This window comes from Brachyhypopomus gauderio, unplaced genomic scaffold, assembly GCF_052324685.1.
Source record: "Brachyhypopomus gauderio isolate BG-103 unplaced genomic scaffold, BGAUD_0.2 sc79, whole genome shotgun sequence".
Taxonomy (NCBI): domain Eukaryota; kingdom Metazoa; phylum Chordata; class Actinopteri; order Gymnotiformes; family Hypopomidae; genus Brachyhypopomus; species Brachyhypopomus gauderio.
The window spans coordinates 161,081-184,546 of record NW_027506900.1 but is presented as its reverse complement, the minus strand read 5'-3'; the positions used below and the strand labels follow the sequence as shown (position 1 = coordinate 184,546).

At 44.4% G+C, this 23,466-nt stretch overlaps 2 protein-coding genes and 2 long non-coding RNA genes across 7 annotated transcripts; 2 read left to right on the top strand and 2 right to left on the bottom strand.

Moving 5' to 3' along the window:
* Positions 1 to 90: 90 nt before the first annotated feature.
* On the top strand, positions 91 to 17,434 carry myo5c (myosin VC). Of its 3 annotated transcripts, none has more exons than XM_076990929.1 (41): positions 91 to 343; positions 708 to 818; positions 958 to 1,126; positions 1,408 to 1,552; positions 1,691 to 1,847; positions 2,108 to 2,251; positions 2,383 to 2,464; positions 2,555 to 2,662; positions 2,805 to 2,908; positions 3,110 to 3,375; positions 3,609 to 3,690; positions 3,815 to 3,955; positions 4,121 to 4,243; positions 4,359 to 4,442; positions 4,785 to 4,913; positions 5,053 to 5,150; positions 5,248 to 5,334; positions 5,640 to 5,751; positions 5,937 to 6,148; positions 6,726 to 6,891; positions 7,016 to 7,162; positions 7,881 to 8,045; positions 8,495 to 8,588; positions 8,671 to 8,734; positions 8,845 to 9,025; positions 11,121 to 11,214; positions 11,697 to 11,760; positions 11,882 to 11,962; positions 12,149 to 12,329; positions 13,592 to 13,685; positions 13,766 to 13,829; positions 13,913 to 14,081; positions 14,231 to 14,315; positions 14,402 to 14,500; positions 14,675 to 14,829; positions 14,938 to 15,027; positions 15,159 to 15,309; positions 15,605 to 15,908; positions 16,387 to 16,561; positions 16,692 to 16,772; positions 17,282 to 17,434. In XM_076990929.1, the coding sequence occupies exons 1-41, from the start codon at positions 317 to 319 to the stop codon at positions 17,432 to 17,434; spliced, it is 5,238 nt and encodes a 1,745-aa protein (XP_076847044.1). In that variant the 5' UTR covers positions 91 to 316. The 3 variants fall into 3 exon arrangements, with proteins under 3 accessions (XP_076847044.1, XP_076847043.1, XP_076847045.1); XM_076990928.1 differs by having other exon boundaries at positions 14,399 to 14,500; XM_076990930.1 differs by lacking the exons at positions 91 to 343; positions 708 to 818; positions 958 to 1,126; positions 1,408 to 1,552 and having other exon boundaries at positions 1,716 to 1,847; positions 2,115 to 2,251; positions 14,399 to 14,500.
* Positions 7,886 to 8,881, bottom strand: LOC143492585 (uncharacterized). The gene is made up of 3 exons (XR_013125292.1): positions 8,487 to 8,881; positions 8,319 to 8,354; positions 7,886 to 8,001 (listed from the first exon to the last, which is right to left on the bottom strand). It is a non-coding gene; the product is annotated as an uncharacterized LOC143492585 (long non-coding RNA).
* On the bottom strand, positions 17,337 to 23,044 carry LOC143492584 (uncharacterized). 2 transcript variants are annotated; one of them, XR_013125291.1, is made up of 5 exons: positions 22,955 to 23,044; positions 21,975 to 22,063; positions 21,680 to 21,811; positions 20,472 to 20,627; positions 17,337 to 17,475 (listed from the first exon to the last, which is right to left on the bottom strand). It is a non-coding gene; the product is annotated as an uncharacterized LOC143492584 (long non-coding RNA). The 2 variants fall into 2 exon arrangements; XR_013125290.1 differs by lacking the exons at positions 17,337 to 17,475; positions 20,472 to 20,627 and adding an exon at positions 20,640 to 21,344.
* On the top strand, positions 18,199 to 22,641 carry gnb5a (guanine nucleotide binding protein (G protein), beta 5a). Its single transcript, XM_076990931.1, has 11 exons — positions 18,199 to 18,333; positions 18,810 to 18,946; positions 19,721 to 19,762; positions 19,857 to 19,933; positions 20,105 to 20,237; positions 20,464 to 20,607; positions 20,805 to 20,896; positions 21,052 to 21,100; positions 21,208 to 21,304; positions 21,574 to 21,740; positions 22,018 to 22,641. Exons 1-11 carry the CDS (start codon positions 18,222 to 18,224, stop codon positions 22,027 to 22,029), a joined length of 1,062 nt encoding a protein of 353 aa, XP_076847046.1. The 5' UTR covers positions 18,199 to 18,221; the 3' UTR covers positions 22,030 to 22,641.
* Positions 23,045 to 23,466: the final 422 nt, after the last annotated feature.

The window sequence follows — 23,466 nt, the reverse complement described above, 5'->3', positions numbered from 1 at the left end:
CCACAGCCGCCTCTCTTCCCCTCAAGAATGTATTGCAGCGTGTATGAACTCCTGTCGCCGCTGCAAACGAGTGAGGATCCTGTTCCTTTTGTTTAGATCCTTGTTCAAACGAACACACCCCTACTGCAAGCAGGTGTCACAAGACTGCAGGGCGATATGACGCCGAGTACGTAGGTGTGTGAGGAAAGTTGGAGAATGACCTCATGAACTTATGAGGCGTTGCTCTAGGGATATTTTAATAAAGTGTAGTTTACTTATGCCGATGCACTCAAAAAACATGAAGCGAAACAGTGTCAGGTGAACCAAACCTGTTGCCATGGCGTTGTTGGAGTTGTACACCAAGGTAAGCTTGAAAACGAAAGTGCTATAGCTAACAAAGTAACAATATTTTAAAACTTTTTAAAATCCGTCAAGAACTATTCATGTAATTTAGGCGCTGTAACCTACCGTTTTAAGTAACAGCTGGTTATATACGGGTTAGCGTAATGTATCTTTTCGTATTTAAAATATAAACAGACTTGGCATATGGTAGATATGAAAGTAGGCTACACGTGAATAGTTTGTTTTATAAGTGTCAAAAATCAAGCCCAGCGGACCTGTACAAACTCTTGTGTTCGTTCTTTTTAATCTCCAGAGTACCTGGACATCCAATATTTAATATTCTTATTTCATACTCGAATTGAACTTTCGTCTTGTCTCTACTTCAGTACAACAGAGTGTGGATTCCCGACGAAGACGAGGTCTGGAAATCTGCAGAAATCCTCCAAGATTTCACACCGGGAGATGGGGTTCTACAGCTGCAACTTGACGATGGAACTGTAAATATATAAATACCTAGCCAGCACTTATTTATGTGCTGAAACTTTTCTAATACAGTTGCAAGTTGCAAGACCAGTATAAAGTATAAAGATCTTTATGAACCATGTGAGAATTGCTATGAATAATTCTTTGCATCAGGAATTGCAGTACCCTTTGGAGGGAGATGGGCAGTTGCCTCCCCTCCGTAACCCAGATATCCTGGTGGGGGAGAATGACCTCACAGCTCTGAGCTACCTCCACGAGCCAGCAGTACTGCACAACCTCCGCGTGAGATTTGTAGATTCTAAAATCATCTACACGTACTGCGGTGAGTAAGTCGGAAACTGGTGTCAAGCAGCCAACAAACATGTCATTGACAGAAGCTTGAGATTTAATTAATGGTCCTATTAGATAAAACACAAGATGTGGAACCTGACTCAGAATTGACTCTGGAACTGACTCAGATCTGACTCTGGATCTGACTCTAGAAATGTTTTACACATGTCCAAGAGTGGAAAGTTTAATGTGGTGGGATTTGAGGGACTACTTCACCATTCCTCTTCCAGTGTGGTTTATCTTTCTGTTCCCCTGTTTGCCATTACATCTTAGGCATTATCCTAGTGGCTGTTAACCCTTACAAACAGCTGCCCATTTATGGAGATGCAGTCATCCATGCTTATTCTGGACAAAATATGGGAGATCTGGACCCTCATATATTTGCAGTGGCAGAAGAAGCTTACAAACAGATGGCAAGGTAAGAGTGATTTGAACAAACCAGATGCCTTTTTTTTTTTTTTTGAAGTTTTGACTTCACTACATTTGGGGTATTGGAGGTCAGTATAATTTTGCAGATTTCTGTCACATTTATTATACTCCTAACCTGTTTATCTAGGAATAACAGGAACCAGTCTATCATAGTCAGTGGAGAGTCTGGAGCAGGGAAGACTGTGTCTGCTCGATATGCCATGAGATACTTTGCAATGGTCAGCAAGTCCAGTAGTAAAACACGTGTGGAGGACAAGGTTTTGGCATCAAACCCAATCACTGAGGTACTTCATCACCTTCACCTCAGCAGTACCTGTGGCTGTTAGGTACCTGCTGTTAGGGAAATGGAATATCCTGGTTTCCTAAAAGTTCAATAGCATTCATGTTCAACAGCCTTCTGTGCATTGCTGTGGTCACTTGTCAGTCTTTTACATGTATTTTCAAAAGCAGTAGATAAGGCAATAGGTAACCAGGTGTATTTCTGAAGGCAATAGGTAACCAATTGTATTTGTGAAGGCATTAGGTAACCAGGTGTATTTTTAAGGCAATAGGTAATGCAAAGACTACAAGGAATGACAACAGCAGCCGTTTTGGGAAGTACACAGAAATCAGCTTTGATAAGAGATACCAGATCACAGGTGCCAACATGCGGACGTACCTTCTGGAAAAGTCCAGGGTTGTGTTTCAGGTAAAAAAAACTCCTGATGATAATTTTTTTTAATTTGGTGATAATTTTGGTTTTTTACACCCACACACATGCACATCTACGAGTTGGTATACTAAATGATTTTGTATTAATATTTTTTGTACACCCTGCAGTCAGAGAATGAAAGAAACTATCACATCTTCTACCAGATGTGTGCTTCTGCAGACCAGCCAGATTTTAAGAGTTTAAGACTGTGTGAGTGTGTTTTCTGTATGTTATTACACCAATGAATGAAAGTGGAGAATAATAATGTAGTAATAATGTGGTGTCTTCCTTACACTTCAGTGAGTGCTGACAAGTTCAACTACACTAATATGGGAGGAGAGACGGAGATCGATGGAGTGGACGATTGTGCTGAGATGGCTGTAACCTGCCAAACATTCACCCTGCTGGGTAGGACACCTGGATTTTCTCTGCCTGTTTTGTTTTCTGCGTCACAAGTTTGTTTGAAGCTTTATATTATTACTAAGGCGTCATTAAGCAGAAGTGCAGACATTTGTAGCAGTACGGTCTTACTGTCCTGTCCACTCTACAGGGCTGAAGGACTTCCAGGCCGATGTGTTTAAGATGCTGGCAGGGATTCTGCACTTGGGCAATGTTGTGATAAAAGCAGTTGATGCAGACAAATCATCCATCAATGTAAGTATTGATTACCAAGTTAGAGCAATGTGTCATCCACTCATCATAATCCCGTGTCTCATTATTATCTATTGGCATACAATAATTGGATGATCACTTTCTTAAATGCATACCAACAAGATAAGTAGCTTGCACATGAAAGCCCAGTGCCACTAACACTTCTTTCCTGTGGCATCTGTCCTGTCTGTCCTTTTTTCCCAGACATCTGATGCTCATTTGGCTGTGTTCTGTGACCTGCTTGGAGTTAGAGGGGCGGATGTGTGTCGCTGGCTGTGTCATCGACGTATTGTCCTGTCGTCTGAGACCGTGGTGAAGCCACAGCCTGTGCAGCGCGCCGTCAATGCCCGCGACGCGCTGGCCAAGCACCTGTACGCCTTCCTCTTCGACTGTGTGATCCGCAGGATCAACCAGGCCCTCCAGGTCCCTGGCAAGCAGCACTCCTTCATCGGGGTTCTGGACATCTATGGGTGAGGAACGCAAGATGAGACTCGCTTGCTTGTTTACGGAGTTGTTTACAGTTTTACGAGTTTTCTTACTTTGGTTTGATTCATTTGTCTTTACAATCCACAAACCATGAACAAACAATTTTGTATAAAATTCTGTACAATTATACATTTCCATATTGGCTTATTTTTCAAACTTGAAAGCATACTTCTTTAAAACAATTTCCAACTTCCAACATGCCTTTGGGGTCTTACAGATTTGAGACATTTGATGTGAATAGTTTTGAGCAGTTTTGCATCAACTATGCCAACGAGAAGTTGCAACAGCAGTTCAATTTGGTATGTTACCTCCCTGTTTCTGTGGCTAGTGTTTGCATTCCACTAGTTTACTCATTCAATTAATGGATTTCAAACTTAACATGGGCATAGTTCTTTGACCTAGTGCTTCGTTGTTTCCTGTCAGCATGTGTTTAAGCTAGAGCAAGACGAGTACATGAAGGAGGGCATCCCATGGACATTAATCGATTTCTATGACAACCAGCCAGTCATTGACCTTATTGAGGCAAAGATGGGTGTCCTGGACTTACTGGACGAGGAGTGTCTGGTGAAAAACGTTTTAAAACCATCAAAGCATTTATAGGATTTATTTTGAACATCTCTGAGAGGACTGTGAAATATCTTCTAGTTATTCTAGTTATTACGTCTCTTATGTTCAGCTGTGTTCAGGCTTTGCTCAAATGTGTGATAGATATGTTGTTATACTCTACAGTTTCCTCAGGGGACAGATAAAAATTGGCTGCAGAAACTCTATAATTATCTGGGGTCAAGGCCTGTGTTTGAGAAACCCCGCCTGTCCAATGAGGCGTTTGTGATCCAACACTTTGCAGACAAGGTGAGATGGTGTACTGTGACTCTCGCAATGACTGAATTATCAGCTCGACACATTACTGTCCAGTGGACAAATGACCCAGTGAAGATGAAATTTGGGCCCATTGTCATTTTTTCAGGTAGAATATCAGTGTAAAGGTTTTCTTGAAAAGAACAGAGATACCCTGTATGAAGAGTTGGTGGACACAATGAGAGCTAGCAAGGTAAAAACCAAACCTCTTTTAGACGATTCAAGTTATTTTTGTCAGACGTGTTGAATAATGTTTCCAATTTGACCAGTAAGTATCACTTAATTATCAAAATATAACTATGTATGTTGCAAAATGCAATAAAATAAATTAATTGTATGTTTTGGAAAGATTTGTTGCTACATTCACCCTTTATGGAGGGTAAGGCTGAGGATGGACCAGTAGACCTTTAAGATAAACATTTAACAGTCATCTAAGATGTATGCCGCCTCCTAAGAAACTCTCATAAGAATGTACCAAGTAGTTTTGTTTTCTCAAATGCACGTGGCTAAAGGTGTTGAAACCTGTTGTTGTTAGTTTCCTCTCTTGGCAGAGTTCTTTAAAGAAGAGGTGAACAATTCCACTCCAAAGGCTATCAAAGTGAAAGCAGCACGACCTGGAGTTAAACCAGCCAATAAACAGCTTAGGAGCACAGTAGGAGACAAGGTGCACAGTCACACAGGCCTGGTGCATTGTGGGTGATTTTTATAGCAAGCCCAACACAGTTACTAACCCACTTGATCCCCCTGTTGTCGTCCATTGTCAGTTTCCCAGTAGCGAAACTTCTTTCTGCCTGTCCTTGCAGTTTCGAAGTTCTTTGTATTTGTTAATGGAGACGCTGAATGCGACGACCCCCCATTATGTCCGCTGTATTAAACCTAACGAAGAGAAGCTGCCTTTTGAGTGAGTGATCCCAACCAGCCTTTGATATTCTCAACAGCTCATCTATCGTTATCTTCACTTTTGTGTGTGTGTGTGTGTGTGTGTGTGTTTGACTCAGATATGACTCAAAGCGTGTGGTGCAGCAGCTTCGGGCCTGTGGTGTGCTGGAGACAGTTCACATCAGCGCTCAGAGCTACCCGTCCAGGTGCCTCCACTGGCCAGTCACACCAGTGCCTCCACTGGCCAGTCACACCAGTGTACCCACTGGCCAGTCACACCAGTGTACCCACTGGCCAGTCACACCAGTGCCTCCACTGTTCACTCTTCTGCCTCTCATCCCACTTCACTATAGGTCCATAAGTGACCAACATGTAAAAAAACCATCAGCAGCTGCTGAACTTTCAAAGTCCAAAGGCTTTGCTTTTTTCTGTAGTAGGAGACATGACCAGGTCTCCACCTCTGACATGTGGAGGCTGGATCCAGGTGTGAGCCGCTCTCGCTGCCTTGCAGGTGGACCTACATCGAGTTCTACAGCCGCTACAGTATTCTGATGAGCCAGGCAGAGCTCAGGATGGAGGAGAAGAAACAGACGTGTCGAACCGTCTTGCAGAGACTCATCCCCGTAAGAGCCTGTAATGTGTCTCCACCAGTGCAGCCTTCAGACCAGCATCTACCCGTCTCGTAAACAACCAGTCCAGTCCCAGTTCACTCTGGCTCTGGTACTCAAAACCAGAACCCCACTCATTCTGTATGCATTAGTAACAGATCGCTCAGACAGCAACAAGTGCCCAACTGTGGCTTTGACAGGACACGAACCAGTATAAGTTCGGGCGGACCAAGATATTCCTGCGGGCGGGGCAGGTGGCGTACCTGGAGAAGCTGCGCTTGGACTGCCTGCGCACCGCCTGCATCACCATCCAGAAGCACGTGAGGGGGTGGAGACACAGACGCCACTTCCTGCTCATGAGGCAAGCGGCCGTCACCATCCAGCAGTACGTGCGCGGCAGCAGGCAGGTCAGGTGAGTGGGAAGAACCTCGCTGACGGTTGGGCTCAAGGCTCCATGTCGCCAAGCTCTCCTTCAGCCTTTTACCCTTTACACCCTGGTAACGCTGGCAATTGGAGTTACTGAATGATCCATTTTAGTTACCAAATAGCGTTCCTTACATTTAAAGTATCCAGAATTTGTTGGTGTTTTACACTTCTGCGTTGGTGTTCTGCAGTACTGTACTATAACACGGTTCAGATGTCTTCCAGTGAAATTAATAGATTTAAGAATGTCAATCAGTGCTGTTACCTGTTACTTGACTGTGAAGGGATGATTAAACCCCTCCCCATTGAAAACCACCACGCCCACTTTGCTTACCCTTTTGAACAAATTTATGCAAGACAACCATTATCAATATTTCAGTCTATAAACAAGTTCTTCAAATCACAATTGGCACATCTCTGTTTTGAATTCAAACTGTAGGGGGCATTATAAGGAATCACACAAGTGACACATCTGTTGTTCCTGTTGTCACAAAAGAAGTCATCAGACAGCACTGCGAGTGGTCGGTGTGTGTTCGACTCACTAGCGCATGCGTGTGTGTTATTAGACGCACACTGACAGCAGAGACGCTGAAGCAGGCTTGGGCAGCAGTGGTCATCCAGAGACACTGCCGTGGCTATCTGGTGCGCCGGGTCTACCAGCTTGTCCTGCTCGCCACCGTTACAATCCAGGCGTATGTCCGGGGCTGGAAGGCCCGCAAACGCTACAAAAAGGCAAGTCCGTATACAGCCGTGTAATTCACCTGAAACCTTTGCTTGCTTTCCTAACACGTATTATGCGATGAGCATGCGTGTGTTATGTGTGCATGTCCACACGTGCGTGTGTGTGTGTGTGCAGATGGTGGAGGAAAACAAGGTGCTGGTTCTGCAGAAGTACACGCGGGCCTGGCTGGCACGCCGGCGCTTCCAGACCATGCGCAGGCTGGTGCTCAACGTGCAGCTGTCCTACAGAGTCCAGCAGCTGCGCAAGAAGGTGGAGGAGCAGGTGAGATCTTGAACTCGCGTGAAGGGTGAGGGGTGGAGGTGAGGCCATGAACTCACGTGAGGGGTGGAGGTGAGGTCATGAACTCACGTGAAGTGTCAGGGGTGGAGGTGAGGTCATGAACTCACGTGAAGTGTCAGGGGTGGAGGTGAGGTCATGAACTCACATGAGGGGTGGAGGTGAGGCCATGAACTCATGTGAAGGGTGAGGGGTGGAGGTGAGGCCATGAACTCGCATGAAGTGTCAGGGGTGGAGGTGAGGTCATGAACTCACGTGAGGGGTGGAGGTGAGGTCATGAACTCACGTGAAGTGTCAGGGGTGGAGGTGAGGTCATGAACTCACATGAGGGGTGGAGGTGAGGCCATGAACTCATGTGAAGGGTGAGGGGTGGAGGTGAGGTCATGATCTCGCGTGAAGGGTGAGGTGTGGAGGTGAGGTCATGAATTCATGTGAAGTGTCGGGTGGAGGTGAGGTCACAAGCCTTCCTAGGCATTATATTCCTAGGCATATATATATTATATACAGCATTATTGATTGTATTAATGCACTGGTATATTAAGTGTGTGCATGCATCATGATGTCAGCAGGCTGTTATCTGCATTATTTATACATATGGTTTCCAACCAGCTTTGGAAAAAATACAACTGGTATCAGTGCATTTATTTTAAACAGAAATGCTCATTAAGCCTTTCAGCACAGACTGCTATCTTGTTGTCTTCAGAATAAGGAGAACCGAGGTCTGATGGAGAGACTGACCAGTCTGGCAAACACCCATGCTCAGTCACTGGACAGGATACAGGCTCTGGAGGTGGAGCTTAGCAAAGCATCCAATGAGAGGGTGTCTATAGAGGAGAGAGAGAAGAAAGGTAAAGAGGAGACCAATCAGGTAATAATAATAACTTATTTATATTGCAACTTGTGTCACTTTACAATGACATTAAATAAAAATTTTATTTATGAAAACCAAAGGCAAATTAGGTGTTTAAATAATAATAATAATAACAAATAAATAGAAAAATTTTTTGGACAAAATAAACACTAAGTAGTAAATAAGTAGGAAATAAACAATTAAAATGTGTGTCTAATGTCTGGCTGCAGCAGTCTAAACAAGGTACAACTGACTTTCATGTAGTGAGTGATACATAATAGTAGTACTGACATGAAAGTAGAAATGCATGGATCAGGGTCTCAGCATCTTGAAGGTTGAGAAAAAATCAAATTAATATGTTTCTTAAATGAAAAATGCTATTTTTGTAATATTTATCAATGTACGATTTGAATATTAAGGTGTCTAAAGTTTAATTGCATACTTTTTTGTGTATTTTACCCCAAAAGGTGCTTGCTCAGCTCCGCAGCGAGAGGGATGAGATCAATCTGGAGAAGCAGGCTGTTCAGCAGAAGCTCAAAGAGTCCATACAGCAGATGACAAGTACATCCAGAGAGCACCTGGAAAAATATCAACACTTTGTTTCCAGATGTATGCTAAAAGCATACGTGTGTCCTTTTTCCAGGCAATTTTGAGGAAGTCAAGAAAAAGCTCATGGAGGATCTGGAGCGAGAGGAGAGACTTCGCAAGTAAAAAAAACATCAGCAGTCCACGTGTCCACGTTCTGCCCCTCCTGACACCCCAGCGGTGTTCACGCCGGTCGGCGCTGGCTGAATGCTTCTCCGCTCTGCTTTGTCAGGGTGGCCGAGCACAGTGGGGAGCTGCAGAAGGAGGATGCGGCTAAGGAGGTGGCGGTGCTGAGGGAGGAGAGCCGGCGTCTGCGGGAGGAGAAGGTGCGGCTGCAGGGACAGGCCGAGGAGGACACGCGCCTCCACCACGAACTCCAGCAGCAGCTCAGCCAGCTCACCAAGCACGTCAAGGTAGACTGAGGACGAGGACACTGTAATCCTGTGGGGAAGTAGACTGAGGATGAGGACACTGTAATCACGAGGGGAAGGTAGACTGAGGATGAGGACACTGTAATCACGAGGGGAAGGTAGGTTGAGGATGAGGACACTGTAATCCTGTGGGGAAGTAGACTGAGGATGAGGACACTGTAATCCTGAGGGGAAGTAGACTGAGGATGAGGACACTGTAATCCTGAGGGGAGGTAGACTGAGGATGAGGACACTGTAATCACGAGGGGAAGGTAGGTTGAGGATGAGGACACTGTAATCCTGTGGGGAAGTAGACTGAGGATGAGGACACTGTAATCCTGTGGGGAAGTAGACTGAGGATGAGGACACTGTAATCCTGTGGGGAAGTAGACTGAGGATGAGGACACTGTAATCCTGTGGGGAAGTAGACTGAGGATGAGGACACTGTAATCCTGAGGGGAGGTAGACTGAGGATGAGGACACTGTAATCCTGTGGGGAAGTAGACTGAGGATGAGGACACTGTAATCCTGTGGGGAAGTAGACTGAGGATGAGGACACTGTAATCCTGAGGGGAAGTAGACTGAGGATGAGGACACTGTAATCCTGAGGGGAAGTAGACTGAGGATGAGGACACTGTAATCCTGAGGGGAAGTAGACTGAGGATGAGGACACTGTAATCCTGAGGGGAAGTAGACTGAGGATGAGGACACTGTAATCCTGAGGGGAGGTAGACTGAGGATGAAGACACTGTAATCCTGAGGGGAAGTAGACTGAGGATGAGGACACTGTAATCACGAGGGGAAGTAGACTGAGGATGAGGACACTGTAATCCTGAGGGGAAGTAGACTGAGGATGAGGACACTGTAATCCTGAGGGGAAGTAGACTGAGGATGAGGACACTGTAATCCTGAGGGGAAGTAGACTGAGGATGAGGACACTGTAATCACGAGGGGAAGGTAGGTTGAGGATGAGGACACTGTAATCACGAGGGGAAGGTAGGTTGAGGATGAGGACACTGTAATCACGAGGGGAAGTAGACTGAGGATGAGGACACTGTAATCACGAGGGGAAGGTAGACTGAGGATGAGGACACTGTAATCACGAGGGGAAGGTAGGTTGAGGATGAGGACACTGTAATCCTGAGGGGAAGTAGACTGAGGATGAGGACACTGTAATCACGAGGGGAAGGTAGGTTGAGGATGAGGACACTGTAATACTGAGGGGAAGTAGACTGAGGATGAGGACACTGTAATCACGAGGGGAAGGTAGGTTGAGGATGAGGACACTGTAATCACGAGGGGAAGGTAGGTTGAGGATGAGGACACTGTAATCACGAGGGGAAGGTAGACTGAGGATGAGGACACTGTAATCACGAGGGGAAGGTAGGTTGAGGATGAGGACACTGTAATCACGAGGGGAAGGTAGGTTGAGGATGAGGACACTGTAATCACGAGGGAAAGGTAGGTTGAGGATGAGGACACTGTAATTCTGAGGGGAGGTAGACTGAGGATGAGGACACTAATCACGAGGGGAAGGTAGACTAAGGATGAGGACACTGTAATCACGAGGGGAAGGTAGGTTGAGGACGAGGTTGCTGCAGAGGGAAGGGAGACAGAAGATGAGGGAAGGTTCAATAAGGGCAACATCACTGAAATCACAAGGGAACGCTGGATTGAGGATGAGATTGCTATAATCCCAAGGGGGAGGTGGACTGAAGATAAGATTGCTATAATCCAGAGAGGAACAGATGAGAGTAAATTAATAAATATTTTTGCTCTATTCCAAATGGTGAAGCAAAAAAAAGCAGAAAGGGAGATTGGCAGGGGGACCATCACTACAACAACATTTTAACTACGGTTAACTCAAAACATTCAACTAATTAAACAAAGAGGTGCACAGCATTATGGGAGTCCTCGTCATGCTCCTCACAGCTCTTCTGTTGGCCTCAGTCACAAACTCTGTGGTAGATGTCACAGTAGATCAAGGATAATCAAGAATAATCCCGAGAGGAAGCCAGATTGAAGGTGAGATTGTAATAATCCCACGAGGAATGACAGGCCTCATAAGTGATCTCATTGTCTATTGTTGTCTGTGCAGGTCATACCAGAATTGCGCAGGGAGATTAACAGCCTGAAACTCGAGAAGGTTGATATGGACAGAAGACTGAGGGAACAAACCCAACAGACCACAGGTACTTCCTGTTGAAAGACCTAAAACATTTTGTTCTTTCTGACTCCTAAGCAGAGGTGTCAATTCCAGGTTCAGAAAGTAAAAGTCCTCACCAGGATTTTGCTCAGGCTTCCTGGATTGTGTTGATTCCACTAATTTTACTTGGATTGTACTAATTAGAAGATCTAGCAAGCTTGAGCAAAATCCTGGTGAGGACTTTTACTTTCTGAACCTGGAATTGACACCTCTGTTCCTAAGAATGTGATTTTTCCTTTATGTCCTCTCTCTCTCTCTCTCTCTCTCTCTCTCTCTCTCTATATATATATATATATATATACCAGCATTGTATTACTTGTTTAAGGAAAAATCACATTCTTAGGAGTCACAAAATTATTTTTAGATTTCCTTCTATAAAAGCTAACATTTTGTATCCTAATCTCAAAACCACTTTGCTTGAATATAGTTACTTATAAGGTGCTGAGAGAGACTCTTGTCTTTCCTCAGAGAAAATGAATTTGATTACAAGGCAGCTGCTTGGTGAAGCCAAAGAAGAGGAACTCATGCTGAGGTTAGTCAGACCTTCCTGTCTCGTATTGTCCTCCACTCTTTGTCCTGCTACTAAAGAGTGAGAGGAAATAAATGTAGCCTCTAAATTCTTGTGCATTCTGACTGTTTTTGACTCCTTGCAGGCTGACAAAGGAGGTCACAGAGGCCGCTGATGATAAAGGAGATCTCCTGTTTGCCTTTGATGGGCTGCAAAATGCTAGCAGGTCTCAACCACGATGTGTACAACATTGTGCATGTAATGTCTTTTAACATATATTTTCATATATATTTCTTTTTACCTGTCCTCTCTCTCTCTCTCTCTCTCTCTCTCTCTCTCTCTCTCTCTCCACTCTCTCTCTCCCTCCTTCTCTCTCTCTCCCTCTCTCTCTCATGTTTCGGTTGGGGTTCAGGGTGGTGGAGAGCCACCTGCGGGATCAGAAGGAGAGCTATGAGAGCCAGGTGGAGGCACTGGTCTTCAAAAACGATCACCTGACCAGGGAGAACCAGCAGCTGCAAGCCCTCTTTCAGGAGAAGAGCAGTGTCAATGACAGCATCGGACAGGAGGTGGTGCGCCTCACCGCTGAGAACATGGTACTGCTTAACACCACCCATCACTAGAAGAACATGGTGCTGCTTAACACCACCCATCACTAAAAGAGCATGATGCTGCTTAACACCACCCATCACTAAAAGAACATGGTACTACTTAACACTACCCATCACTAAAAGAACATGGTACTGCTTAACACCACCCATCACTAAAAGAACATGGTACTGCTTAACACCACCCATCACTAAAAGAACATAGTACTGCTTAACACCACCCATCACTAAAAGAACATGGTACTGTTTAACACCACCCATCACTAAAAGAACATGGTACTGCTTAACACTACCCATCACTAAAAGAACATGGTACTGCTTAACACTACCCATCACTAAAAGAACATGGTACTGCTTAACACCACCCATCACTAAAAGAACATGGCGCTGTTTAACACCACCCATCACTAAAAGAACATGGTACTGCGTTTAACACCACCCATCACTAAAAGAACATGGTACTGTTTAACACCACCCATCACTAAAATAACATGGTACTGCTTAACACCACCCATCACTAAAAGAACATGGTGCTGCTTAACACCACCCATCACTAAAAGAACATGGTACTGATTAACACCACCCATCATTAAAAGAACATGGTACTGATTAACACCACCCATCACTAAAAGAACATGGTACTGATTAACACCACCCATCACTAAAAGAACATGGTACTGTTTAACACCACCCATTACTAAAAGAACATGGCGCTGTTTAACACCACCCATCATTAAAAGAACATGGTACTGATTAACACCACCCATCACTAAAAGAACATGGTACTGATTAACACCACCCATCACTAAAAGAACATGGTTCTGTTTAACACCACCCATCACTAAAAGAACATGGTTCTGTTTAACACCACCCATCACTAAAAGAACATGGTGCTGCTCAACATGGTGCTGTCACTAAAAGAACTGTATGTGGGTGAAGATCAGTCTTGTTTCTGGCTGGCCACACCTCCAGATCACCTGATTTATCTGTGAAAGGTGTGAGAGTTGAGTAGGCCATAAATTGTATAATGCTACAACTGGAGTGTGAGTCGAAACCCTAGTGTGTGTGTGTGTGTGTGTGTGTGTGTGTGTGTGTGTGTGTGTGTGTGTGTGTGTGTGTGGCATGTGGCACAGCCTTGTTCTGTGCAGCATCTCTGATATGATGCTACTGTGAATCTGTGTCACCGTTCTCACCTGCATTTTCTTAAGTTTATTAAGCTTTTAAAAGTGACACCTGTGTCACCTGTGTAGGTGATCCCCGAACTGAAGCAACAGGTATCGGAGATGCAGCGTCACAGACAAGATCTGGAGACCCAGCTGAGGGAGCAGAGCACCGCAATGACCGGTGAGCTTTCTGTCACGCCCAACCACACGGCCGCCTCCCTCCACTTTCTCCTTACACCAACGTGTCTTTGTTCTCGACAGCAAAAATGACGAGGGTGTCCAGTGAGCTTCAGGACAAGCTTGAGGAGGAGCGAGCCCAAAGACGGTACTGACGGGCCAGTCGGTCATAACGCAGCTCCTCACTGTCGCTACACGGTACTTACTGTGTGTGTGCGGCTGGGCACACAGGCTGTTGGAGGAGAGGACGAGAGAGAGCGAGAGCGAGAGGGAGGAGGTGGAGAGGAGGCTGGAGGAGCTTGAGGAGGAGATGGTGCAACTGAAGACCCTCCAGGACGCAGAGAATGAAGCTAAACTCAAACTCAGACAGGAGACCTCACGCCTCACTGCTGAGAACATGGTGTGTGTCCGCGAGCACGTATGTGTCCGTGTGTGTGTGTGGCTGTGTGTCTGTGTGTGTGCGCATGGGGACACTGTCTTCCTGTGTAAATCACATCTCGTGAATAATGTATCTGCTTGGCTGCATAAATTGCCTTCTTTTGTTTTCAGGACTTTGAAGAGCAATTAGACATGAAGGACAGAACCATCAAGAGGATGCAGGATCAAATCAAAGCCCTCCAGGCACCTGCGACAGGTCCGGTGTGCAGTTAGACATCTGCTCACCTGCTTTACACTCAACATGGTCTGATCACTCTTCCCTGTGCGTGATCTCCTCAGCAGTCAGTCAGAAGGCAGCACCAGTGGTTCCTAAAGAGTTCCTTGGCATGCTGGAGTACAAGAGGCAAGATGAAGACCGGCTTGTGCGGACGCTCATACTTGGTATTCTCCCATTTCTGCACCACAGTATTCCCCACCCTACACACTAACACACCACCAAGGAAACAGATTCCTTCTCGATCTGAATTGTATGGCTTGATAAATGGTGTGTAAGAGATGGCCACACATGAGGCACGCTTGTGCGCGCACACACTCAGCCGCGCGTGTGGTGTGCAGGGCTGAAACCGAGGGGCGTGGTGGTGAACATGATCCCCGGCCTGGCCGCCCATCTCCTCTTCATGTGTGTGAGGCACGCTGATTACCTCAACGACGACACCAAGCTCAAGTCCCTCATGCGTGCCATCATCAGCGGCATCAAACAGGTCATCATGGTAAGGCATCTAGACTGTGGGGATGCATAGCATTGAAAGTACTTGTGGAAGTAGCAGTAGGAGTGATGATGATAATGAGATCGTGATTGATTTCCCATCTGCTTCAAGGACCATGAAGAGGACTTTGAGATTTTGTCCTTCTGGCTGTCCAACACCTACCACCTGCTCAACTGCCTCAAACAGTACAGCGGAGAGGAAGTAGGTCTAATTACCACTAAAAGCCCAACATCTCCATCCCAGCATTAGCATCTTATTAATAATGAATTACCATTTTGAAAGCTTGTTTAGAAACACAGGGCCCAAGAGGTGTCTTCTGCTCTCCTCAACAGGAGTTTATGAAGCACAACACACCTCGGCAGAATAAGAACTGCCTTCAGAACTTTGACCTGTCTGAACACAGGCAGATACTAAGCGATCTCGCTATTCGCATCTATCATCAGTTCATCAATGTCATGGAGGATGCTCTCTTCCCCATGATTGGTACGTAACCGGGCTGCTTTGTGCTACCAAAACTGGGCTTGTGTTGGCAGACAATAATAGTCAAAAGAAGAGGGCTGATTTTACCATACTACTTATGTTAAACACAGTAAGTATTGCTACTAAAATATCGTAGTGAAAAAAATCTTGAGAATGCAATTAATATACAGTTAATGTATATTAAGAAATGCAGTTAGACTAGCTAACAATCCCAGCTAGGACATTAGCCAGTAAGTGCTGATGTGTGTGTGTGCACGACGTGATCACGTGCGTGTGCGTGTGTGTGCGTGTGCCGCAGTCCCAGGGATGCTGGAGCACGAGAGCCTGCAGGGCATCTCCAGCATGAAGCCCACAGGCCTGCGCAAGCGCTCCCGCAGCGTGCTGGACGAAGGCGGAGATGCGGGCGGAGGCCAGGCCTACAGCGTGGCCTCCATCCTGCAGCTGCTCTCCACCTTCCACAGCAGCATGGCGCAGCAGGGCATGGAGGTGCAGCTGCAGGGCCAGGTGGTCCGCCAGCTCTTCTACCTGATAGGGGCCACGGCCCTCAACAGCATCCTGCTCCGCAAGGACCTCTGCTCCTGTCGCAAGGGCATGCAGATCAGGTGAGGACCAGGAGGCGGGGCGGGGGGCGGGGCAGGGGGCGGGGCAGGCGGAGTTGTGGGGGTGGGGCAGGGGCGTGGTGATTGGCAGGGGCAGGGGGGTGGGGGAGTTTGAATGAGTAAATGAACTCTGTGTACGTGAATATTGCACATGCAACACTGAACAGAAAGAAATATGGAATGAAGAAATCTAGGAATGCTGAGGTATAAAGAACAGAGTGTAGACCATCCAAGCAGACCATCCAGAAAGGCAGACCTTTCTTTCCAGACCTGATTCAGAACGTACAGGATACATCTGAGGGCTGATTACATGCTGGTGTTATTGAAAGTAAATTTATAGTGACATCATTCGTGAAGGTTACATTAATCTAAAACTGTTTGTTGTTGAGAATCGATCGGATTGCACTCCACTCAGTTTTAGCATGATTTTTACATATAGAATCCATGTGTGCTGTAGTGTTCTCTCATATGTCCCCTGCAGGTGTAACATCAGCTACATGGAGGAGTGGCTGAGGGAGAAAGACCTGCAGGCCTGCAGTGCGATGGAGACTCTGGGGCCCTTGGCCCAGGCTGCCTGGCTCCTTCAGGTCAACAAAACCACTGATGAGGATGCAGCCGAGATCCAGCAGAGATGCCGTGAGCTCTCTGCAGTCCAGGTAGAGCAGGACATACACACACATACACACACACACACACACACACACACACACACACACACACACACACACACACACACACACATACATGATCTGCCATCTCAGCCTACATCTGTCTGTCTCTTCTCAGATTGTGAAGATCCTCAACTCTTACACCCCTATTGATGACTTTGAAAAGCGTGTCGCACCAGCCTTTGTGCGTAAAGTGCAAGTAAGTTTACAGACGCCAAAATTATCTTGCAAGCTTATTTTTTTTGTCATCCAATTTTGTATTGAAAATTGTATTGATCTCTACACTAAATTGCATATACTGTTGAAACCAGACGTTTGCATACACTATATAAAAAGACACATGTGCATTTTTTTTCTCACTGTCTCACATGAAATCAGAGTAAACTCTTCCTGTTTTAGGTCAGTTAGCATTACCAAAATAATTTCTATTTGCTAACTGCCAAAATAATGAGAGAGCGAATTTTTTAAGGCAATTTTTATTACTTTCTTCAAAGTCAAAAGTCTTTAAACAATTTGTATGCTGTATGCTTTTGTCCATGTCGAAACCATTAATATGACAGAAATGTTTGGATTGCAGTTTGCTTATGCATTTTGTTATTAGAGGGTAGTTGGGTGATTCCTATCTGAGCATGAAAGGAGATTAGAGTAATCCCTGCAGATGAAGGGTGTCCTAGCTTCATCCCTGTTGGTGCATGTTCGTGGTGACAGGCGCTGCTGCAGGAGCGTGAGGGCTCCAGCCAGCTCATGATGGATGCGCAGTATCGCTTCCAGGTCACCTTCCCTTTCTGCCTCTCCACACAAGCCCTGGAGCTCCTGCAGGTACCCAGCAGTCTTCAGCTGGGCTTCGTCACCCGCATATGACCTCTGAGCCTGGATCCCCCGGAGTCACTTGAATCAACGTGCTATTATAATAATCACAAACTTTGGTAACCTCATGATTATATTTTATTCAAACTTGAAAACAGGAAATTATGCTATTTTAGATTTCAGATGAAATGTAGTTCTAATATTTCAATATTTCAAGGCACAACTTGTGGTTAAGATAAAAAAAAAAACACAAAATTTTTAGTCATTGCTTGAATTACCCTATTGACCACATAGATGTATTATGTTTCTTTTTTAAAATAAAGTTTTATGTACTAAAATAACGTTTGTGACTGTCACATTTTATGAAATTAATCGATACCACACCTTGAATCGGTTTTCAACCTTCACCATAGCTGATGCAGCCTTTAAATATTCATTATTCATATCTCGGTATATCCTCCGAGGGCGGTTAATTTAAATCGTAATGCACGGAATTGTACTGTATAAAACAAAAGCGTTAACGTATTAAGTTACTCCAAGACTCAGAGTATGCCTACACTAATACGTGAAAGTAGGTGCAACAATTTCTCCTGCTCTATTTAGACTGGAATTGGTATATTGATTATTCGGCGGAGAGAGCGTTAAAGATCGTGGTAGAATACACCAGGGAGGAGAGAGGACCACAGGATGAGAGAGAGAGAGAGAGAGCATCCTCCCGTGACGTAACACCAGCTGCATCAGCTGTTGGTTTTATAATAAACGGTCTTTCCTGCTCTCTCTCTCTCCCGTCGGAAAAAAAAACAAGAATAATAGTCCTGGTGAACGACATCTGTCTCAGAAAATGGCTGCACACGAGGTGCAGCCTAGCGAAACAATAGCCAAGTTAAAATCGGAATCGGAGACTTTAAAGACGAAGCTTGAAGAGGAAAGAGCCAAACTGCACGATGTCGAACGTAAGTGAGAAGACGGGCCTCGCGAACCACAATCTGAGGGGCTTATATCAGTATTTAGACAACACATCATCCATGTCGTATTGTTTTTATCAGCAGTATTCGTGCAGCATCATTGTGTCTAGCAGATATCACTTTAGTAGATCGTGTTTTCATATTCCGATACTGGAGCGAGACGAACGCTTGTAGATCTGGTCTACCTGATGAGGTTCCCATGATGGCGTTATTGCTGCATCCTAATTTGTTTTCAGAGCTTAAGGCCTGCTGTGTCGTTCGGTAGGCTACAAACGCCCAGAAAGCCAGTGATTTAAATGTTTCTAAAGATTAGCGCACAAATGGGTATATTTAAAATCACGGATTTCTCAACCGTACACGTAGCCACCGGTGATGAAGTCATTAATGATAAAGTTTTAATGGACGGCCGTGATAGCCTGTATTAACAGACAAGGCTGCATTTAAATTCGTGATCCCTTACGCAGTTCATCAAGTGGCAGAAAAGGTGGAGTCCCTTGGGCAGTTTGTCATGAAGACGAGGAGGACCCTGAAAGGACACGGCAATAAAGTCCTCTGCATGGACTGGTGTAAGGACAAGAGGCGAATCGTGAGCTCGTCACAGGTAGTTAAATGTCCTTTCTAAGAAGTGTTCACGTGCACTATCTGAAGACTTGTCGTGCTAAGTGCGGTCGCTGTCCGTGGTCCTTATTAAGATATTCGTAAAGTGAAAAAAATCAACGTATATAGGCTCCAGTTTCCCCCGCACATTACACAACACGATGTGTATTGTGCATTTTATGCTTACACCGTAAATAAAAAATATTTTTTCTCTAAACCGTGTCTCTGCAGGGAGTAGAAACTATTTTTCATCCAGTTTCAGGTTCCATATGGTTTGGTACTGGATAAAAATTAGTAGTTCAGAGACCCAATGTTACCTGTGCTCCTACGCATGGCTTGTAAACACGATGAACTTGACATACTCAGCTGCAGCGGAAAGCCATGACGAATCACTATGATTCACGAAATAGTCTAATGTGAATTACAATGCCATAAGCAGTATATAACAACTCTGTAGAAAAACTATTGCGCTATTATTTTACATCTGTTTCTAAAAGCTATTTTGTTATTTGTTTCTATGCCTCATGAAAGCTTATGTAAAGTAAATAACCATATCTGAATCTGAACACAGTATAGATCTAGTTTTTCAAACACATGTTCTTCAATGAAGCTTTGCATTTTGCATCAGTTATCATTTTAAAAACATGGTCAAATGTGCAAAAATTATGGTTTATGAAGTAAAATGCTACAATTCTGCCATAATAAGTTTGCACATGCAAAGTACTTATTCCATTGTTGTGTTGTGCTTTCAATCCTGTATGCTCTTCTCATTTTATAGGATGGAAAGGTGATTGTATGGGATGCATTCACAACCAATAAGGTAAATTAATCTCTGAGAGCTGAAGGCTCACCTCACTCATATGCATATGGTGTTTAGCAGATAGTTAATCTGTTTTCTTTTCTGCTCTTCATAGGAACATGCTGTGACTATGCCATGTACATGGGTGATGGCCTGTGCTTACGCCCCCTCTGGGTGTGCAGTGGCTTGTGGGTAAGGACTCTGGGCCCTCCGTGGTTTATTGCATGTGACTTCAGAATCATGTGTTCATAGTAACATGTACTGCAGGAAGATTTCCACTTCTCCAAAAGAATCACAGTGTAATAAACATTCATAAGCTCCCAAACGTGTGTCGTCCTGTTAACAGAGCTGTTTGTGTCTTAGTGGCCTTGACAACAAGTGTTCCGTGTACCCACTGTCCCTGGACAAGAACGAGAACTTGGCAGCTAAGAAGAAATCTGTCGCCATGCACACCAATTATCTGTCTGCCTGCAGCTTCACCAACTCAGACATGCAGGTACAGCACATGTGACATTTAAGATGGGCAGTATATGAATACACAGCACTTCTGTAGTTTATAAGTATATGATACTTTCATAGCACATGAAATTAGCATCTTTGCGATGCTAGATAAGGTGCTACCTCTCTAAACATGTTGAGATTGACCATTTGCTACACCATGGTTATCAGTGTTAGTAGCAGTTATAGATTTGACATGTTGAGTAGCTCCATTCTCATTCCAGATACTCACGTCGAGTGGTGATGGAACATGTGCATTATGGGATGTGGAGAGTGGGCAGCTTCTGCAGAGTTTCCACGGCCATGCAGCTGATGTGCTGTGCCTGGATCTGGCTCCATCAGAAACGGCCAACACCTTTGTCTCTGGGGTTAGAGGAAGCACCGTGCACTAGAAATAAAGAAGCATTGTCTTGATATCAGCCCCATCACCACACACACACACACACACACACACACACACACACACACACACACACACACACACACACACACACCTGGTGCTGTGGCATGTGAGGAGTGTGCTGTATTGTCTCATCCTCTCATGTCTGTCTCATGTCTTTCTCAGGGCTGTGATAAAAAGGCGAATGTTTGGGACATGCGCACAGGACAGTGCATCCAGTCATTCGAGACGCACGAGTCCGATATCAACAGTGTGCGGTGGGTCTGACCTTTGACATGCTTATCTTACCTAGGAGCCATGCAGCAACCTTAATGGTTCCCAAATGCTAAGAAAAAACATGCTGAAATACTAAAAGTGTGCTTTTGTGTTCATAACGATGATTTGTTGTGGGGTTGATGGGGTTGTTTTGTAGATACTATCCTAGTGGGGATGCATTTGCCTCTGGCTCAGATGATGCTACTGTAAGTTTTCCTTATCCCATCCCTTAACATAAACCTTAAGCTGGAAGTCCTGTGAGACACCATTGTCCTGTTGGACCACCTGCTGTCATCCTTCTGGTTTGTTTCAGTGTCGTCTCTATGACCTGAGAGCAGATCGAGAGGTGGCAATCTATTCCAAAGAGAGCATCATCTTTGGAGCCTCCAGCGTAGACTTCTCCCTCAGTGGTGAGTGCTGCTTATGCAGACCACGCTGACCAGTCTGCAGCTGAGGTTAATCAGGAGCACATGCATATCATCAGACCTCTCAGACAGAACACTGATCTATGATCAGATTTGTTTTATGTCCTTTACAGGGCAGTCATGATCATCTGATTATAGATCAGCGATTTTCTATAATATCTAATTGGATATTAGCCATAACTACCCAATAGGATAACACCTATGGCTCTTATGAAACTACTCGTTGCAAATGTCAATGTAATGTTGTTTTGCAGGCAGACTACTGTTTGGTGGCTACAATGATTATACAATCAATGTTTGGGACGTCCTAAAGGGGACTCGCGTGGCCATTCTGTTTGGACACGAAAATCGAGTCAGTACCCTGCGGGTGTCTCCAGACGGGACGGCGTTCTGCTCCGGCTCCTGGGACCACACTCTACGGGTGAGAGGACACAGCTCATGCCTTGCGGTTTTCTTCACACCTGGGGTCAAACACGACTTCTTTCTTCACACCTTGAGTCAAACATGGCTGAGTCAATGATTTTATGGCTAACAATCAGCAGACACAAATGACCCTACTAAAATATTAGTAGTAATATTACAAAATACAATAAAAAACATATTCTTGGTTAGATTATTAAAAAAAGAAACTTGCACATGCTTTAACCAGTCTTACCTAACACTTTCTGTTTTTCTATTTTTTGGGGGGGTCTGTGTAGGTCTGGGCCTAACAGTGGCACAATCGGCTCAGTGCTGGCTTCAGTACTGTCAACAAGATTTACAAGAACAACCGGAAACTCAGAGTGTGGGATTATTGGCAAATGCACAGTAGAGTATAAGAGGGTTGAGAGAGACTGTAGTTTATACACCAACATCAAGATCGTTTGACTGATAACTACAGGAAGCTTTAAAACAAGGGGCGTGGCTAGACATCTTCTATACAACTCTACAGTGTACCACCTCTTGTCCCCAATAATTTATACCATTATATTTAATAAAAGATGACCCTCTCTTTACAAACTACAAATCTGCAAATGTATCTCTGTTTTCTGATGGCATGATGTTAATGTTAGGAGCACAGAAGGCTCTAAACTGTATGTAATATGGTGTAGGTCTTTGCTAGAGGTTGGTGTGTTGATCCTTTGATCTAATTTACTGTTTTTGATTCTAGACACAAATAGCAAAGCAGCAAGAGAAAGATGAGATTTTTGTGCAGATTGTTAACCTAATATGCAAACAAACCATACTCAGTAGAAATTATACATTATCCTCTGATATATATCTGTCTGATTATTAACACTTGCACTATAGTACCAGTTGTAGCGACGTGTAAATAGTAATGTCCACAAGTTGTAGCGACGTGTAAATAGTAATGTCCACAATAATAGCACTATCACTGAAAATAAATGGGTTTTACATAATGAAAGATCTGTGATTTATCTTGTTTGTAATATTACAACCTAATTCTTTATAGAGGAAGTTCATCTTATTTTACATTATACCCCTATTGCACCTCGTTCAATGTTTAGACTCTTAAATCGTTTGATTCAAATAAAACTCCCCTCCATGCACCATCCCCATTAAACTCCGTCCAAAAACATTATACACATTGCACACAGACAAGGACTGACAGGTACAGAAATGTTCTGTTCTTACTGTCCTTAGATTTACTTCGTCGAGACTATTTTTCAGTAAAAGTGTTCTGTTGCCAAAGGTTTTAGTCCCACCCTTTTGCGGTGAACCACTTCCCCAACGTGATCGTGTCTACAGACCCAGTACCGTATAGATGTTAAACGGTAGTCTTATAAATATGTATGCTGGAGTGCATGAATGACATAGGTCACTTTAAACATGGTGTCGTCGTTCCGTTTGGGTTTGACACATATTCAGTGCGTCATATTGCTTAATTAATAATTATGCACAATTAATTCTTAATGGAAAAGTGTAAACATAAACTCTTACTTTTGCGCTCGATATCCTCTCCATACATTTCCACAATCTGTCCTTACAGCAATTCGGATTTATGACCAACTCAAAGATATTGAACAGAATCACAGCGAGAATACTTTGACTATTTCGATGAAAAATAAGGCTTTGGTTTTTATTGTTTTCTTGAGCCGATAAAATGGACTGATTATAATGGAGTTTTAATTGGTGGTGATAAAAAT

Bases quoted from the DNA above. Each gene is read 5' to 3' on its own strand.
- myo5c (XM_076990928.1), top strand. From the start codon at position 317: ATGGCGTTGTTGGAGTTGTACACCAAG. The intron at 3,956-4,120 runs GTGAAAAACGTT...TATACTCTACAG, and splicing joins TACTGGACGAGGAGTGTCTG to TTTCCTCAGGGGACAGATAA. The intron at 11,963-12,148 runs GTCTCAACCACG...GTTGGGGTTCAG, and splicing joins GGGCTGCAAAATGCTAGCAG to GGTGGTGGAGAGCCACCTGC.
- gnb5a (XM_076990931.1), top strand. From the start codon at position 18,222: ATGGCTGCACACGAGGTGCAGCCTAGCGAAACAATAGCCAAGTTAAAA. The intron at 20,608-20,804 runs GTTAGAGGAAGC...TGTCTTTCTCAG, and splicing joins CCAACACCTTTGTCTCTGGG to GGCTGTGATAAAAAGGCGAA. The intron at 21,101-21,207 runs GTAAGTTTTCCT...GGTTTGTTTCAG, and splicing joins CTGGCTCAGATGATGCTACT to TGTCGTCTCTATGACCTGAG.